A 19,659-nucleotide genomic window follows, 5' to 3' on the forward strand; every position below is an offset into this window, starting at 1 on the left:
AATCTTACAAGCTCTGAGTTTTATTAGATGTGGCAAAGATGGAAAGAAGATTTGTGATTCTTTTTGACGGACATCCAGAAGATGAAACCAGCACTGGGAGATGTTCCCAGAAGAGCTGAGGGACTGAGTGCCGGCTGCTCTTCCTGCTCTGCATGTCAGCCCTCTTGCTGATACCTCTACACTTGGTGATGAGGTTGGGGATCCTCTTACAGGCCTTTCTAGCAATCACGCCTTAAAACTTTTATTATATTTGTAATCAATTTTATGGTAAAAGATATTTTTTAGATTTGTACACCAAAAGTTAGAAAGATTTGCCATATTTTAAAGCATTTTGTGTCCATTTCTGACTTCTTACTCTTGTAGGTTATCATTGTACATTTACTTAAATATATGTATTTTAACGTAACAGTATTCAGTATTTTTCTGCATGTCTGTAGGATTAAAGATTTAACATATGTAGAGGTAATATATTATTCTAGCATATTAATGTACCAAAACTTCTTTAGTCTCTTCCAATTGTGGGACCACAGTAGGAGTTTTCCTTTTCTCACTTTAAGACTATCACAGGCTAGGTTATGGTGGTTCACACCTGTAATCCTAACACTTTGGGAGGCTGAGACTGGAGAATCATCTGAGCCCAGAAGTTAAAAGACCAGCCTAGGCAACATAGTGAGACCTCTGTCTCTACAAAAAAATTTTAAAAATTAGCTGGGCATGATGGCGTATGCCTGTAGTCCTAGCTGCTTGGGAGGCTGAGGTGGGAGGATCGCTTGAGTCCAGAAGATTGAGGCTGCAGTGAGCCATGATGATGCCACTACACTGTAGTCTGGGCAACAGGGTGAGAACTTGTCTTTTTTTTTTTTTTTGAGATGGAGTCTCTAGCGTCTCTCGCTCTGTCGCCCAGGCTGGAATGCAGTGGCGCGATCTCGGCTCACTGCAAGCTCTGCCTCCCGGGTTCACACCATTCTCCTGCCTCAGCCTCCCGAGTAGCTGGGACCACAGGTGCCCGCCACCACGCCCGGCTAATTTTTTGTATTTTTAGTAGAGACGGGGTTTCACCATATTAGCCAGGATGGTCTCGATCTCCTGACCTCGTGATCCACCCGCCTCAGCCTCCCAAAGTGCTGGGATTACAGGTGTGAAGAACTTGTCTCTTTAAAAAAAAAAAAAAAAAAAAAAAAAGAAAAGCTGGGTGCAGTGGCTCGCGCCTGTAATCCCAGCACTTTGGGAGGCCGAGGCGGGTGGATCACCTGAGGTCGGGAGTTCAAGACCAGCCTGACCAACATGGAGAAACCCCATTTCTACTAAAAATAGAAAAAATTAGCTGGGCCTGATGGTGCATGCCTGTAATCCCAGCTACTTGGGAGGCTGAGCAGGAGAATTGCTTGAACCTGGGAGGCAGAGGTTGTAGTGAGCCGAGATCGCGCCATTGCACTCCAGCCAGGGCGACAAGAGCGAAACTCCATCTGAAAAAAAAAAAAAAAGACTATCACAGCTATAAAAATGTCTATGCAAAAAAGATTTCCCAAAACTAGCTGGGTATGCTGGCATACACCTGTGGTCCCAGCTACTTGGGAGGCAGAAGTGGGAGGATTGCTTGAGCCCGGGAGGTTGAGGCTACAGTGAACCATAATCATGCCTGCACTCCAGTCTGGGCAACAGAATGAAACCTTGTCTCAAAAATAAATAAAAAAATAAGATTTCCCCTCCCCTTGTTATTTCAGTAGTATATTTTCTCAAATGTAGAATTCCTCTAAAAGAATGCTTTACCAATTTTGTTGCTTTTACAGCATAGTTGAAAGGTTGCTTTCTAAAATGATTGTACTCATTTATAATGTAGACATTTCCCCATAGCCCTACCAAATTTGGTTTTAATTCTAATTTAATTTTGTTAGTATAGGAATAAGATACTACTATATATATACATATAGGAAGTTGGTGGGTTTTTTTGTTTTGTGTTTTGTGTTTTTCTTTTTTTGAGACTGAGTCTGTCTCTGACGCCCAGGCTGGGAGTGCAGTGGCACAATCTCAGCTCACTGCAACCTCCGCCTCCTGGGTTTAAGTTTATTCTCATGCCTCAGCCTTCTGAGTAGCTGGGACCACAGGCACGTACCACCATGCCTGGCTAAATTTTTTGTATCTTTAGTAGAGACAGGGTGTCATTGTGTTGGCCAGACTGATCTCGAACTCCTGACATCCAGTGATCTGCTTGCCTCAGCCTCCCAAAGTGCTGGGATTGCAGGTGTGAGCCACCCTGCCTAGCCACATATAGGAAGTTTAATTTGCATTTTATAATGGTGAAAGTTAACATTTTTCTATATATTTGTTAACTGTTTCTTTTTGCATGATTGGTGTATGTGTATCCTTTGACTACTTGGCTAGCAGAAAGTCACTATCTTTATCTGTTTTGCTGCTGTTCACTTTCTCCTGATGGCACCAGTCTATCTTCTTTATTAGTTTCTTTCGTTCCTAGTATTCTATGGTTTAGCCTTTTATTACAGTGTTTAAACTACTAACTATTGGATGAATCTTCTGCTGCCACTCCTTATCAACTCTCATAATTCTAGCTTTCCTCATCTGTTACTATAAATTGGTCTCACAGTTTTCTCTTCTATAGTATTTTTCTCTTCTGTGATTGAAGTTGGATTTGAAAGTTTTTTTTTATAGATGCAATTTATGGAAATAATAGGAAAAGAATTGTTTTTATCTTTGTAATTTCTGTTTTCTCAATTAGCTTTATCAGTATTATCTACCTCCTATTACAAATTCAAGTATTTTAAAAGTTTTGATTGTGAGCTATTTGTATGCTCTGTTTTCTCCAGCCCACTCTCCCCTGCTGAGTGTTTTATCTTTCTTATGTATGTGTCAACTTCTGGACAACTTTGAGAATCCAATCCAAGATAATATAATCTAAAAGAATGACTTTGTAATTTAGTTTTCAGTGTGGACAGCAGATCAAGGAATTGAGAGCACAGCATGAAGAAAATATTAAAAAATTAGCAGACCAGTTTTTACAGGAACAAAAGGTAAATTTTAAAAATATACTTAAATCCAAACATTTTTGTTATAAATCATGGTAATTTAGAAAGTAAAATTGTAATTTTGTCACAAAACATTATATTTTAAGTTTTCCAGCCAGCCTAATTCCAAAAGTGATTTACAATGGCTTTATTTCTGAGTAAATTAAACATTTGCAAAAATATAATCTTAATTCTTAAAACTGGTCGGGCATGGTGGTTCACGCCTGTAATCCCAGCACTTTGGGAGGCTGAGGCGGGCGGCTCACTCGAGGTCAGGAGTTCAAGATCACCCTGGCCAACAAGGGGAAACCCCATCTCTACTAAAAATACAAAATATAGCCAGGCCTGGTGGTGTATGCCTGTAATCTCAGCTACTCAGGAGGCTGAGGCAGGAGAACTGCTTGAGCCTGGGAGACTGAGGAGGTTACAATGAGCCAAGATCACACCACTGCACTCCAGCCTGGGCAACAGAGTGAGACTCCGTTTCAAAAAAAAAAAAAAATTTAAATTAATTTTGAACCAAAATATCCATCTTTTTAAAAAAATAATTTTTGTTGTTAATGTATTTCTCAGATTGTAAAGTGGGCAACTTTTTTACTGAAAATCAACTACTTCCTTTTTTATGCATTTGAGAAATAGAAAAAAAAGAAACACTTTTTCCTTTATCATCAGTCTCTGTTATTCTGACACCCTTTCCTAAAGCACAGAAATGAGACACTAGCCACTACAACCAATTTGATTCATACTTTTTTGGGGGGGGGGGGGCAAATTCTTTTATTAATTCATTTTAAGTTAATATGTATTATGAAGATTCTTTTAGCAATAGAGGAAATTGTCTGAAGATTACTAATTATTAAGGACATGATTCATTTTTTTTTTTTTTTTTGTGATGGAGTCTCGCTCTGTCGCCCAGCTAGAGTGCAGTGGCGTGATCTCGGCTCACTGCCAGCCCCGCCTCCTGGGTTCACGCCATTCTCCTGCCTCAGCCTCCCGAGTGGCTCGGACTACAGGCGCCTGCCACCACGCCCGGCTAATTTTTTGTATTTTTAGTAGAGACAGGGTTTCACAATGTTAGCCAGGATGGTCTCGATTTCCTGACCTTGTGATCCGCCCACCTCGGCCTTCCAAAGTGCTGAGATTACAGGCGTGAGCCACTGTGCCCGGCCAATTCATTTTTTTATACCCTGTAATCTTACCTGACCAGGAATGATTTTTATGAACTCTTGTGATTTAAAGGAAAAAAAGATTTAATAGTGAAAAGTATTTGTTTTGCTCTTTGGTAGCATCTCAACTAAAGGACTAAAAGTTAAGGATATCAGGTTTTCATTCTTAGCTTTTTCACAATTTTATAGTAGGATATAGAGGGTGTCATTTCTTTCTCCATTTCATTTTTTGAATCTACAAAGTGGAATACCTGCTGCCTATCTGCAGTCTACTTTGAAGAGGTGTTTAAGGATGGATTGGTGGACGAAGGCAGGCCTGAGTGAGCTACCATAGTAGAGGCATTGAGGGCAACCAAAAGGTATTATTGAGACACTGGAGGGTCAAAAGAACATAATGGAACACAAAAGGAAGGGGAAGAGAGGTTTGCTGTTGCAATTGTGTCATTATAAGCGTAGTATATAAATAATGGGATAAGTTTGCTCTCTTCTATTCTCTTTTTTTTTTTGAGACGGCGTCTCACTCTGTCGCCCAGGCTGGAATGCAGTGGCGCGATCTCAGCTCACTGCAAGTTCCGCCTCCCAGGTTCACGCCATTCTCCTGCCTCAGCCTTCCGAGCAGCTGGGACTACAGGCACCCGCCACCACGCCCAGCTAATTTTTTGTATTTTTAGTAGAGACGGGGTTTCACCATGTTAGCCAGGATGGTCTCGATCTCACGACCTCGTGATCTGCCCGCCTCAGCCTCCCAAAGTGCTGGGATTACAGGCGTGAGGCACCACGCCCGGCCGCTCTTTTCTATTCTCTTAAGGAATACAGATGAGAGCTTTCCCTTTTTTTCCAAGGCAGTGTAATTCTCTTTCTGTTCTTCTATACTACGCTATTTTTATGTTATTAATTAACTAATGCTTCTCCAATTCTTCCTTGCCATTATCCTACCCTAAATGGAACAAGGCATGGCAGGAATTGAGGTGCCCAGAGAACTTCTCCTTTCTGGGTAGCACATCAGCCCTTACCCTCTAGATCAGCTACCGAATTCTACTCCCCACCCTTCATTTCCTGTACTTTAACTACTATAGCAAGTTGGTTCTGTGCAATTTGAGTTTTCATAGAGACAAATCCAATGTTAGCTATATGAAATAAGCATAAATTGTATTCAGGGATTTATCTTTTTGTTTTATTAATTTTAAAATTAATTAACCAGCCACATGTCTATCATAGAAATGACTCTGGAAAAGAAGTCAGTAAACTATAGCCCGCAGGCTGAATTCAGCTTGCTGCCTGTTTTTGTACTGTTTAGAGGCCAAAAGTGGTTTTCACATTTTCAAATGGTTGAAAAAAATCAAGAGAAAATTATCTTAGTACTTGGGAAAATTATAAGAAATTTATATTTTGGTGTTCATACATAAAATTTTATTGAGACACAGCCATGCTTATTTGTTTACTGCGTTCATGCTGTAAGGGCAGAGAAACTCTCATAGCCCAGAGAAGACTAAGGAGACCTGAGGACTTAAATGCAGTGTAGTAGCTGGGGGCAGTGGCTCACGCCTGTAATCCCACCACTTTGGGAGGCCAAGGTGGGTGGATCACGAGGTCAGGAGTTCGAGACCAACCTGGCCAACATGGTGAAACCCCATCTCTACTAAAAATACAAAAAGTTATCCGGGCATGGTGGCTGGCACCTGTAATCCCAGCTACTCAGGAGGCTGAGGCAGGAGAATCCTTTGAACTGGGGATGTGGGGGTTGCAGTGAGCCAGTACTGCACCACTGCACTCCAGCCTGACAGCAGAACGAGACTCCATCTCAAAAATTAAAAAATTAAAAAATTAAAATAAATGCAGTGTAGTATCCTGAATTGGATCCTGAAACAGAAAAAGGACTTAGTGGAAAAACTGGTGAAATCTAAGTAAGTCTGGAGTTTAGGTACTAATAATATACTGATTTTCTTTTTCAGTTTTGCAAATGTATCATGGTAATTATGGATGGTAGGTTAACAGGATTTTAACATTAGGGAAAACTGAGTAAGGGGTGATTACTTTTCTGTAAATCTAAAATTATTTCAGAATAAGAAGTTTATTTTAAAAACAATCAGGAGGCCCACTGACCAAATCACAAACATTACATCTAGAAAAGCATCTTATTTTATTAATATTAATATTGTCCATTCATAGAAAGGTACTGTCAATAGTACATTAAAGATACAACATCTTTGTTAACTATTTTCAATGGAAAAGTATTTTTGAACAGTAGCTTGTTGACTTTTAATTTTGTTCAATATTTTTCTTATCCACATCTGGAAAAGAGTGAAGAGTACTATAGCAATAGCCTTATGAGATAGCATTATAGTGAAGATGCACAGAGATGCAAGCTGGCTGCTCAGGTTGTACCTCATGGATTTTCTCACCCTTGGTGTTTATATTGACATGTTCAAAAATTTCAGTTTATCATTTCATTCATCAATGATTAAACTATCAGAATAGATTATAACTTACCAACTTACAGGAAATGTGGGATTTGGAGTCAGAAAGACTGTGGTTAGAATTCCTTCTTCACAATTCTCTAATTTTGTGACTTTGGACAAACTGCTTAATTTTTTTTTTTTTTTTTCTGAGACAGAGTCTTGCTTTGTCACCCAGGCTGGAGTACAGTGGCCCGATCTCGGCTCACTGCAATCTCTGCCTCCTGGGTTCAAGCGATTCTCCTGCCTCAGCCTCCTGAGTAGCTGGGATTACAAGCATGCGCCACCATGCCCGACTAATTTTTGTATTTTTAGTAGAGACGGGGTTTCACCATGTTGGTCTGGCTGATCTCGAACTCCTGACTTCATGATCCACCCGCCTCTGCCTCCCAAAGTGGTGGGATTACAGGCATGAACCACCGTGCCTGGCCCAAACTACTTAACTTTTTCTTTTTAATGGAGTGTTGCACTGTTGCCCAGGCTGGAGTGCAGTGGTGCCATCTTGGCTCACTGCAAGCTCCGCCTTCCGGGTTTACACCATTCTCCTGCCTCAGGCTCCCAAGCAACTAGGACTACAGGCACCCGCCACCACACCCGGCTAATTTTTTGTATTTTTTAGTAGAGTCGGGGTTTTACCGTGTTAGCCAGGATGGTCTCTATCTCCTGACCTCGTGATCCGCCCACCTCGGCCTCCCGAAGTGCTGGGATTACAGGCATGAGCCGCCGTGCCTGGCCCAAACTGCTTAAGTTTTTAATACCTCAGTTTTGTTTTTCTCAAAACTATTAATTTTATTTCTACTAGTGGACAGCTATGAAGGCAATTTGGAAACTATGAGACACGATGCAAATATTTATTGTTGATTTTACCTGCCAGGACACTGGAATACCTACACCTAATTGTCAGAGTACTCTTTCTCCTTTATTGTGACACACTCTTAAGATTTGGCTGTTGTGGCCGGGTACGGTGGCTCACGCCTGTAATCCCAGCACTTTGGGAGGCCGAGGTGGGCAGATGACGAGGTCAGGAGATCGAGACCATCCTGGCTAACACAGTGAAACCCCGTCTCTACTAAAAATACAAAAAATTAGCCGGGTGTGGTGGTGGGCACCTGTAGTCCCAGTTACTCGGGAGGCTAAGGCAGGAGAATGGCATGAACCTGGGAGGCGGAGCTTGGAGTGAGCCGAGATCGTGCCACTGCACTCCAGCCTGGGCGACAAAGCAAGACTCCGTCTCAGAAATAAATAATAAAAAAATATATATATTTGACTCTTGTTTTTCTAGATTCCATATAGATTTTTCGTACTATTTTTATAACATTACTAAGAATTATATTTCATACTGCATTAGAGTTTACAAAGCATTTATAGATGCATTAAATGTTGACTAGAGGAACCTATATATGGCATCCCAAGCTTGTGTGCTTGAATCCTTGCTGCTCCCAATTTTCCATGGAGGCAAACTTAATACTGGTCCACCAAGAGAATTGAGTTAGGCCTAACCATGTACCTGAAGATTCACATTTCCAAGAAGATGCTAGGTTAGGAACAGGTTGGAGGAATCACTGACCTGTTTATTGTCCTGCCACTACTTGCTGTGTTTCGGTGGCCAGCACACTTAGGAAGAAGATTGCCTGTTTTTCACCCTTGCTCTTGAAGAGGCATCTGTGTACCAGTCTCCTCCTTACTGCCATCCTGCTTGGTTCTAACATATGCTTACAGAGAACCCACCCTGCCCATAGCACCCAGGAAGATGCCCAATTTTAGGCCATTAGGGTAACCTATAGTATTCAGCAGGCTGTCTTGCAGAATCACACACCTCAGCATAGCCAAGCAGAGCCACCTCTGCCTACCAAATCATTCATTTACTGTAGCTAGAGATTTTCAAAAGTGTTATTCTTTGACTTTTTATCAGGTATAAAAATCACACAGAAAATAATGTATCCTGCATCTCCAATTGTTCATTATTTGAACCCATAGTATATGTTTTACAAGATGAACTGTTTCAGAACATTTAATTAATAGTTGTGTCGGTGGTTTAACAATTTGAACTGAAAAATATTATTACCAAATTTTATCTAACAGCAAGAGACCCACAAGATTCAATCAAATGATGGAAAAGAATTGGATATAAACAATCAAGTAGTACCTAAAAATATTCCAAAAGTAGCTGAGAATGTTGCAGATAAGAATGAAGAACCCTCAAGCAATCATATTCCACATGGGAAAGGTATTATTGTTATTATTTTTTGTTTTGTATTAATAGGATATTGACTTTTTCTTCCCATTTTGAAGTGAATATTTTCAATCATAAAGAAAATTGTTTGATTTTAGTTCACACATGATTAAGTGTCTGCATTGTTTCAAATTTGGATTGTTTGATAGAAGAGAAAAAAGAGTAAGTTATTTTAGAGTTACAGCTATGTCCAAAGCAAGATATAAAGATGTTCAGTTGATGTAGCCTATTACTTTTAGAAACTGATTGTTACATTCCTTCAAAACATTTTCAAATTATGTAAGAAAAACGATAGAATTCTATCTTTTTGTTACTTGGGCAGAACAAATCAAAAGAGGTGGTGATGCAGGGATGCCTGGAATAGAAGAGAATGACCTAGCAAAAGTTGATGATCTTCCCCCTGGTAAGTAAAAATTGTTAGAGAATTCGACTAAAGTGATGATAATACATTTCATGTGACCCCATTCTCTTTTTGGGTAACACTTGGAAAAGTCACAGATATCTGGATGATTGATATTTCTACTTAATTAAGTACCCATTAATTGCCAGGACTTTTTTTGGATCCAACTTTTATAAAATTTTTTGCTAAGATGTATAAAATACTTGTTTTTGCCTTGATAAGAATCACCTATATTTGCATCTTTTCTTTGCGACTCTGAGTTTTTGCTTATGACAGTTGTACTATATAGAGTCATTTATGTTTACTAAAAGTATGCGTGGCTCTTTTCTTTCCTACCAAATGTGCCCAGATTCCTGTGTTGTTGGTGTGCTTTAATATGGCATAGTAATACCCTAATAAGAGTTATTTAATTATTTAGTTTTGAGGGCTTGGCTTGTCCTTTTAGTGAATTACCCCACACTTTTGGATAGTTTGTTTAACATTTTTTTTCTTCTTTTCTGGCCACTTCTGTTCATTGTATGTCTCTTTCCTCCTTAATGTGTCTGCTGCTTATCCATTTTCACTTGAAGGCCTGATCCCACTTGCTGCTATTCTAATCCCCTTCATTTTTTTCCTTCATGTCTCTTCTTTGTTTTTCTTGCCATATCTATGTTTCTTGGCTATTAATGGTACTCCTCCCTGCTGACTCCAATTTATTAGGGTAGAAAAATAAGAAATTAACAGCATGCCTCTACTGCTTTTGGCTGATTTTATTTCTTCTCAGTCTCAGTAATTACTTCTGTGATTATAGCTAGTTGTACATGACTGAAATTGCTGAATGTTTAGATCAAATAAATGAAATATTTGTCCTTTCATTTATATAGTTTTATTGTCTTCTCAAATTCTTATGGGTTTCCAATTCATAGTGATTTCCCCTAAAATAAAGGTAAGGACAAAAGCAATAACATGAATTTGAAAATAAAGAATCAGAATTAGCAAGCTTTGTTTGTAAGACAATGAAGTAATCCAGTGATTTTTAAAAATTAATTAATTAATTACTTTTGAGATACAGTCTCTCTCTGTTGCCCAGGCTGGAGTGCGGTGGCACGATCTTGGCTCACTGCAACCTCAGCTTCCCAGGTTCAAGCATTTCTCCTGCCTCATCCTCCTGAGTAGCTGGGATTACAGGTGTGTGCCACCAAGCTCAGCTAATTTTTGTATTTTCAGTAGAGACGAGGTTTCACCATGTTGGCCAGCTGGTCTCGAACTCCTAACCTCAAGTGATTCTCCCACCTTGGCTTCCCAAAGTGCTGGGATTACAAGCATGAGCCACCAAGCCCGGCCTCTTTTTAAAATTTTGAGACAGGGTCTCACTCTGTCACCCATGCTGGAGTGCAGTGGTGCAGTCATGGCTCACTGCAGTCTTGATCTCCTGGGCACAAGCTATCCATCCACCTCAGCTTCCTGAATAACTGAGACTACAGGTGTGTGCCATCATGCCCAGCTAATTTTATTTTTTATTTTCTTTATTTTTTTATTTTTGTGATGTGGGATCTCGCTCTGTCACCCAGGCCAGAGTGCAGTGGCATGATCACAGCTCACTGCAGCCTCGATCTCCCGGGCATAAGCGATCTTCCCACCTCAGCCTCCTGAGTAGCAGGAACTACAGGCATGTGCCACCACACCTGACTAATTTTTATAGTTTTTTTGTAGAGATAAGTTTTCACCATGTTGCCCAGGCTGGTCTCGAACTCCTAGCCTTAAGCGATCTGCCTGCCTTGGCCTCCCAAAATGCAGGGATTACAGGCATCAGCTACCATGCCCAGCCTATTTTCTTTATTTTTTTGTAGAGACAAGGTCTCACCATGTTGCCCAGGCTGATCTCAAACTCCTGGGCTTACATGATCCTCCCACTTCAGACTCCCAAAGTGCTAGGATTACAAACATGGGTCACTGCACCCAGCCAAAAAATATAGAGAGAGCGCGCCAAAAATTACATATATTTTTTTCAGAGACAGGGTCTCGTTCTGTTGCCCAGGCTAGAGTGCAGTGATCATAGTTGATGGTGGCCTCAAACTCCTAGGCTCAAGCCATCCTCCCACCTCAGCCTTCTAGGACTACAGGCACACACCACCACACCTGGCTAATATTTTTATTTCTGTAGAGACGGTGCCTCACTGTTGCCCAGGCTACTCTTTAACTCCAGTCTTCAAGCGATAGTCCCGCCTCAGCTTCTCAAAGCACTGGGATTATAGGCGGGAGCTGTGGTGCCTAGCTGTAATTCAGTGATTTTTAAAGTGTGGTCTTTGGATCAGCAGTGTCAGCATTACCCAGGAACCTGTTAGACTTGCAAATTCTTAGGTCTCATTCCAGACCTACTTAATCAGAAATTTTGGAATGGAGCCCAGCAATTTGTTTTAAAAAGCTCTCTTAGTGATTTTGATCTATGCTAAAATTTGAGAACCACTGACTTAGATGTTAATTTAAAGAAATGTTCAGAGCAGGAACTCTGTATTCTTCTAAATTTTTGTAGCACTTACTCTAGTCCTAGACACAGTTGAGTTTTAGGTTGATTAATCTATTTTACATTGCGATTGTGTATTTTAAAAACTATACCCAAAGTTTTGTCAAGGACATACTGCTGGTTTCTGATACATAGAAGCACTCTATTCAGATATGAGCAACAGTTGGCTACCTGCATACATTAATTTTTCATGTAATATACCTGCAAAATGTATTATTTGTATTTAAATATATATAATTTTTGACCTCTATTATTTATTTCCACATACTTTTCTCTCTTTTTTTTTTTTTTTTTTTGAGACAGAGTCTCACTCTGTAGCCCAGGCTGGAGTGCAGTGATGCGATCTTGGCTCACTGCAAGCTTTGCCTCCCAGGTTCATGCCATTCTCCTGCCTCAGCCTCCCGAGTAGCTGGGACTACAGATGCCCACCACCACATCCAGCTAATTTTTTGTATTTCTAGCAGAGACAGGGTTTCACCGTGTTAGCCAGGATGGTCTCGGTCTCCCAACCTTGTGATCCGCCTGCCTCAGCCTCCCAAAGTGCTGGGGTTACAGGCGTGAGCCAACACGCCCGGCCTATTTCCACATACTTTTCAAGTTAAAATTTTATCATTATTACTCTAAATGTGTAATGTCTCCATTTATTTTCTCATTGGTCATAATTTATTACCCAGCCACCAGGAAATTCCAGTGTTTAGGGTAAAATGAAATGGGAATACAAGAGATCTTAGAGATCTTGTCTTGACCATTATTAGGTATATTGTCCTATCAGACAGTGGTTTTCAAATGTCTTTCATATATGAACCACTCCAGCAGGATAGAAATCTTATCTTGCCGCTTCTGCTTTCTTAATAATAATTTTAAAAAAGTACACAACAATTTTATTAGATTTTTTTTTTTTTTTTTTTTTTTTGAGACCGAGTTTCACTCTGTCGCCCAGCCTGGAGTGCAGTCGTGCGATCTTGGCTCACTGCATCCTCCGCCTCACGGGTTTAAGCAGTTCTCTGCCTCAGCCTCCTGAGTAGCTGGGATTACAGCGCCCACCACCACGCCCGGCTAATTTTTTTTGTATTTTTAGTAGAGACGGGGTTTCACCATCTTGGTCAGGCTGATCCTGAACTCCTGACCTCGTGATCCACCTGCCTCAGCCTCCCAAAGTGCTGGGATTACAGGCGTGAGCCACCGCGCCTGGCCAGTTTTATTAGATTTTATAAGAATGAATAGCGCTACTTTTGATGAGATGCCAACAAGTTCATATCTGATTTTTACAATGTGAACTTGCCATATGCAACTTACATGGTTGCAGCACTATAATTTGGAACTAGGAAAAACACCACGTGTATTAACATTTTGTGTAAATTGATCGTTAATGTAAAAAATGTCACCATATGCAGACATTTTCTACATTGTCATGGCATATTAAAGGCCTTCCTCTGGATTGTTTTTTTTTTTTTACTTTTATTTTTATTTATTTATATTTTTTGGGACAGGGTCTTGCTCTGTCACCTAGGCTGGAGCGCAGTGGCATGATCATGGCTCACTGAAGCCTTGACCTCCTGGGCTCAAGTGGTACTCCCACATCGGCTCCCGAGTAGCTGGGACTACAGGCATGTGCCACTACATCCAGCTAATTTTGTTGTTGTTGTTGTTTGTAGAGACAAGGTGTCGTTATGTTATCCAGGCTGGTCTCAAACTCCTAGGCTCAAGCAGTCCTCCCACCTTAGCCTCCCAAAGCACTGCAACTACAGGTGTGAGCCACCATGCCTGGCCTGGATTAATATTTGAAGCTCTTTAAACTATTGGTGCTTTGCTTTGATAATCATTTTTCATAGCAATTATCCTTAATTATTTGAGGAAGTATTTTGAGTGTAAAGATTATTTTGAAATGGTAACTGGTAGAAGGAAACTTTGAGCTCTGTGATCATTCGGATGCAAACACGAAGGAAAGCCATTTCATATCTTTGTATCTGGAGCTCCCTACATGCTGCCTTGCATATAGCAGGGTCCCAGTAAATGTGTATGGTTGAATTATCAGGCTATCTTTAATGGTGAGACAATGGTCTCTGGAGTCAAATTGCCTAGATTCAAACCTTTGGCTCTTATCTTTTAACAATTATGTGACCATTTTTTGCCCTTAGATGTAAAATAGAATAATAACAATTCCAGCCTGAGAGGAATGTTGTGAAATTTAAATGTAAAACACTTAGAACAGTGCCTGGCACATAGCAAGTGCTATATAAATCTTAGTTTCTATTGGCCGGGTGCAGTGGCTCATGCCTGTAATCTCAGCACTTTGGGAGGCTGAGGCAGGCAGATCACTTGAGGTCAGGAGTTCAAGACCCCCTGGCCAACATGGTGAAACCCCATCTCTGCTAAAAATACAAAAATTAGCTGGGTGTGGTGGTGGGCACCTGTAGTCCCAGCTACTCAGGAGGCTGAGGCAGGAGAATCGCTAGAATCCAGAAGGCAGAGGTTGCAGTGAGCGAAGATCATGCCTCTGCACTCCAACCTGGAAGACAGAAAAAAAAAAAAAACCAACTTAGTTGTTGTTGTTATTATTATCTCATGTAATTATAGCCCCATTTTTAATCTCTTTGCCACTCCTTTTTCTCAGTTTTGTCTTTTCTTCCTGAAGTAGAGTATGCCAAAATTCTTAATGTCAATGTAAGTTCTGGTGTATGTGTGGTGTCCTATTAGCTATAGAGGCAGTAACCCCAAAGAGGAAGCGGAGAAAAGAACATATCCTGGCTGGGCATGGTGGCTCATACCTGTAATCCCAGCACTTTAGGAGGCTGAGGCAGGCGGATCACTTGAGGCCAGGAGTTTGAGACCAGCCTGGCCAACACGGTGAAACCCCGTCTGTACTAAAAATACAAAATTAGCTGGGCATGGTGGCACACACCTGTAATTCCAGCTACTTGGGAGGCTGAGGCAGGAGAATCCCTTGAGCCCAGGAGGCAGAGCTGCAGTGAACTGAGATCGCGCCACTACACTCCAGCCTGAACAACAGAGTGAGACTCTGTCTCAAAAAAAAAAAAAAAAAAAAGCAAAAAATATATATCCTTGTAATTTAAAAATGGACTGTTATATATACTGACAGTTTTGTTTAAGATAGCTAGGACCATACTAGAAATTATGGTAGAGCAATGGGAAACTATCTTTAAATATACCTCTGAGGCCGGGCACAGTGGCTCACGTCTGTAATCTTAGCTGAGATTACAGCTGGATAGGCTGAGGCAGGAGGGTCGCTTGAGCCCAGGAGTTTGAGACCAGCCTGAGCAACATGATGAAACCCTGTGTCTACAAGAAATAGAAAAATTAGCCAGTCATGGTGGCGCACGCCTGTAGTCTCAGCTACTCAGGAGGCTAAGGTGGGAGAACTGCTTGAGCCCAGGAGGCGGAGGCTTCAGTGAGCAGAGATCACACCACTGCACTCCAGCCTGGTGTCAGAGCGAGACCCTGTCTCAAAAAAAAAAAAAAAAAGTATATATGTTTGTATATATATGTATATATATGTGTATATATATATATATACACATATATATACATATATATACCTCTGAAACAGTCAAGGGTTATAGAGCATGTGCCTAGGGTTAGCATTTTGTTTCAGCTTCTCAGCTCCCAAAGCCATACAGTGAACCCTTACTGGGTTTTGTTTGTTTTTAATGCTTGATTTGGAACTAATCGCCAAGACTTTACAGGAACTTTATGATTTAATGAATTACCTTCTTGACCTGGATACTTACCTATATGCTGATTTAGATAACTGTAATGTTAGGCAGTTACATATTTATATCAGTAGTTTTTAAACTTTTAAAATCTTTTTGTTATTTATTATTTTTTATTTTTAGAGACAGGATCTTATTCTGTCATCCAGGCTAGAGTACAGTGGCATGGTCATAGCTTACTGCAGCCTCAAACTCCTAGACCCAAGCAATCCTTCTGCCTTACCTTCTAGAGGGGCTGCGATTACAGGCTTGTGCCACCACATGCAAAACTTATTTATTTATTTATTTTTAATTATTATTATTATTATTATTTTGAGTCGGAGTCTCGTTCTGTCGCCCAGGCTGGAGTGCAGTGGCGCAATCTTGGCTCACTGCAAGCTCTGCCTCCCGGGTTCGCGCCATTCTCTTGCCTCAGCCTCCTGAGTAGCTGGGACTACAGGCACCCGCCACCACGCCTGGCTAATTTTTTCTTTTTTTTTTTAATAGAGACGGGGTTTCACCATGTTAGCCAGGATGGTGTCGATCTCCTGACCTCGTCATCCGCCCGCCTCGGCCTGCCAAAGTGCTGGGATTACAGGCGTGAGCCACCGCGCCCGGCCTATTTTTTTATTTTTTGAGATGGAGTTTCGCTTTTGTAGCCAAGGCTGGAGTGCAATGGTGCGATTTCAGCTCACTGCAACTGCCGCCTCCCAGGTTCAAGCAATTCTCCTGCCTCAGCCTCCTGAGTAGCTGGGATTACAGGTGCCCGCCACCACATCCAGCTAATTTTTTTTTTTTTTTTTTTTTGAGACAGAGTCTCGCTGTGTCGCCCAGGCTGGAGTGCAGTGGCACGATCTCGGCTCACGGCAAGCTCCGCCTCCCGGGTTCATGCCAGCCTCTGAGTAGCTGGGACTACAGGTGCCCGCCACCACGCCCAGCTAATTTTTTGTATTTTAGTAGAGACGGGGTTTCAACTGTATTGCCCAGGCTGGTCTTGAACTCCTGAGCTCAGGTAATCCATCCGCCTCGGCCTCCCAAAGTGCTAGGATTACAGGTGTAAGGCACTGTGCCCAGCCTTTCTTCTTGATATTTAGGAGTTCTTTAACAGTATGCAATGCAAATATCTTCTTTGTATTATACCTATAAACAAAGAGGAAAATCGTATTTCTTTCTTGGAAACTCTTTTTTAGCTTTAAAAATCCAATCAGTCCCAGTAAAAATGTAAAAATTACCCCTATTGACTTACTTTGGGGGAAACCCTCTGTAGGTATAAAGATATTTAAGTACCTGAGCAATTGAAAGTTATTTTCCTAATTAATAACTTGGAAAGAAAAAAATTACTCCTCTTGGTTCTTATTTTTCTTTATTTTTATTTTTATTTTCTATCAACAGCATCCAGGAAAAGCTTTTAGGTTTTGTGTGTGTGTGTGTGTGTGTGTGTGTGTGTGTGTGTGTGTGTGTGTGTGTGTGTGTGTGTGTGACAGAGTCTCGCTCTGTTGTCCAGGCTGAAGTATAGTAGCGTGATCTCGGCTCACTGCAACCTGCGCCTCCTGGGTTCAAGCAATTCTTCTGTCTCAGCCTCCCAAGTAGCTGAGATTACAGGCGCCCGCCACCATGCCTGGCTAATTTTTTGTATTTTTAGTAGAGATGGGGTTTCACCATGTTGGCCAGGCTGGTCTTGAACTCCTGACCTCAGGTGATCCACCCGCCTCGGCCTCCCAAAGTTCTCGGATTACAGGTGTGAGCCGCAGCACCTGGCCAGGCTTTTAGTTTTTAAATATTAGGTAGAGGTAATCTATTTGTAAGATAACAGATTTTCTAGAACAGAGGCTTCGAATGGTGGTTGCATATTGGAATCTCTGGGGAGCTTGAAAAAAAAAAAAGATACTGATGCCTAAATTCCATTCCAGAGATTTTGTTATATTTGTTCTGGGGTTTGACTTGGGCACTGAAGGTTTAAATGGTCACTAGGTGATTACATTATGTAGCTAAGGCAGAAAAACCTTTACTCTAGACAGATTCTCTAGATCTATACTGTATTAATGCAGTAGCCACTGGCCACATGTGGCTATTTACATTTAAATTCATTACATTTAGGTAAAATTAAATTCAGTTTCTTAGTCAAACTAGCTACACTTAAAGTGCTTACTTAGTAGTTACCTGTGGCTAAAGGCAATACAGAACATTTTCATTATTGTAGAAAGTTCTGTTGGACAGTACTGCTCTAGATTGAAACCAGTAATAGTGGTTTTATGGGGAAGAAGATTAGGACAGGGATGAAAAGGTGACTTGCTTTTCATTATATAATCTTCTGAACTTTTAAATTTTTGTGTAATACTAATAAACTACCTATTCAAAAAAATCATTATTTAAAAAAATTAAAGAGAGGCTAGGTGTAGTGGCTTACGCCTGTAATCCCAACACTTTGGGAAGCCTAGGCAAGAGGATTGCTTGAGGCCAGGAGTTCGAGGCTTGGGCAACATGACAAGACCTCATATCTTAGGAAAAAAAAAAATGGCTAGGCATAGTGGCACAAACCTGTAGTCCTAGCTACTTGGGAAGCTGAGGTGGGAGGATCACATGAGCCCAAGAGTTCGAGATTGCAGTGAACTGTGATTGCACCACTGTACTCCAGTCTGGGTGACAGAGAGAGACCCTGTCTAAACAAAAGAGAGAGAGAGAGAGAGAGAGGAGGCAGAGCGAGATAGCTGAATAGAAGCCTCCACTGATTGTCCTCCCTGTAGTAGCACCAAATTTGACAACTGTCTACACAGAAAAGTACCTTCATGAGAGCCAAAAATCAGGTGAGCAATCACAGTACCTGGTTTTAACTTAATATTGTTAAAAGGGGCATGGAAGGTGTAGGAAAGACAGTCTTGAATTGAAGACACCACCCCCCAACCCCTGCAGTGGCCTTGTGGCATGGAGAGAGAATCTATACACTTCCAGGAGTGAGAGTGCAGTAATTGTGAGACTTTGCATTGGAACTTAGTGCTGCCAACACTGAGCAGAACTCAGCCAATGCCCACAGAGGAAGCCTGTGGACTAACCCTAGTCAGAGGGGAAATTTTCTCTCCCAGCAGGCAGAACTTGAGTTTGGCTAGCCTTGCCACCGCGAGCTAGAGTGCTTTGGGGTCTTAAATGAACTAGAAATCAGTCTAGGCTAAAAGGACTGCAACCCCCAGGCAAGTACTAGAGTAGTGCTGGGATCAGAGCCAGTGGTCTTGTGGGGGCACACAACCTAGTGAGACAGCAGCCAGGGTGACTAAGGAAGTGCTTGTGTCACCCCTTCCACACAATGCCAGCCAGTGCAGCTTGCCAGTACAAAAGAGACCCCTTCCTTCTGTTTGCGGACAGGAAAGGGAAGAGTAAAGAGGACTTCATTTTGCAACTTGAATACCAGAGCTCAGCCACAGTCATCTAGGGTACCAAGTAGAGTTGTGAGACCCCTATTCCAGGCCCTAGATGCCTATAGTGTCTAGACACAGTCAGCGCCAGAAGGGAACCTCCTGCCTTGAAGGGAAGGACCTAGTCCTGGCAAGATTCATCACCTGCTAACTAAAGAGCCCTTGGGCCCTGAATAATCAGCAGTGGTAACCAGATAGGAGATGCCATGGCCTTGAGTGAGACTCTGAGACATGCTGGCTTCAGGTATGACCCAGCAGTAGCGACTGCAAGTAGAGACTGCTTAACAAAAGGAGAGGGAAGAATAAAGGAGATTATGTCTTGCAGCATAGATTTGAACTTGGTCATAGTTGGGAAGAGTACCAAATGGGCTCTTAGGGTCCCTAATTCCAGGCCTTAGCTCCTGGATGGTAGTTCTGGACCTACACTATGCTAGAAGGGAGCCTGTTGCTCTGAAGGGTGAGTCCCAGGCCTGAGTGTTCACAAGATGACTGAAGAGCCCTTGGGCCTTAAGTGAACATTGTCGATACCCTGGCAGTACTCCCCATGGGCCTGTGGTGGTGGTGGACACAGGGAGAGACTCTGTTTTGGTGCCAAACTTACTGCAGTAGAAAGAATACCAGGTAGATTTCTGACATTTCCAATTCTAGGCCCTGGTTCCCAGACATCATCTCTGAACGTGCTGGGGGAATTTGCCACCCTGAAAGGAAGGACACAAGCCCAGCTGGCTTCATCATCTGCTGATTGTGGAGCTCTAGGGCCTTGAGCA

General features: G+C 41.7%; 1 protein-coding gene across 2 annotated transcripts in view; it reads left to right on the forward strand.

Annotated features, from left to right (window-relative positions):
- GOLM2 (golgi membrane protein 2) overlaps positions 1 to 19,659 on the forward strand; it is a 130,774-nt gene that overhangs the window by 40,697 nt on the left and 70,418 nt on the right. For both annotated transcript variants that reach the window (XM_019011201.4, XM_031002311.3), the window contains exons 4-6: positions 2,936 to 3,026; positions 8,722 to 8,866; positions 9,195 to 9,275. In XM_019011201.4, the coding sequence (XP_018866746.2) occupies positions 2,936 to 3,026; positions 8,722 to 8,866; positions 9,195 to 9,275 (317 nt within the window). The remainder of the gene's footprint in view (positions 1 to 2,935; positions 3,027 to 8,721; positions 8,867 to 9,194; positions 9,276 to 19,659) is intronic.

The sequence above is a fragment of the Gorilla gorilla genome, chromosome 16, assembly GCF_029281585.2.
Source record: "Gorilla gorilla gorilla isolate KB3781 chromosome 16, NHGRI_mGorGor1-v2.1_pri, whole genome shotgun sequence".
NCBI classification, from domain to species: domain Eukaryota; kingdom Metazoa; phylum Chordata; class Mammalia; order Primates; family Hominidae; genus Gorilla; species Gorilla gorilla.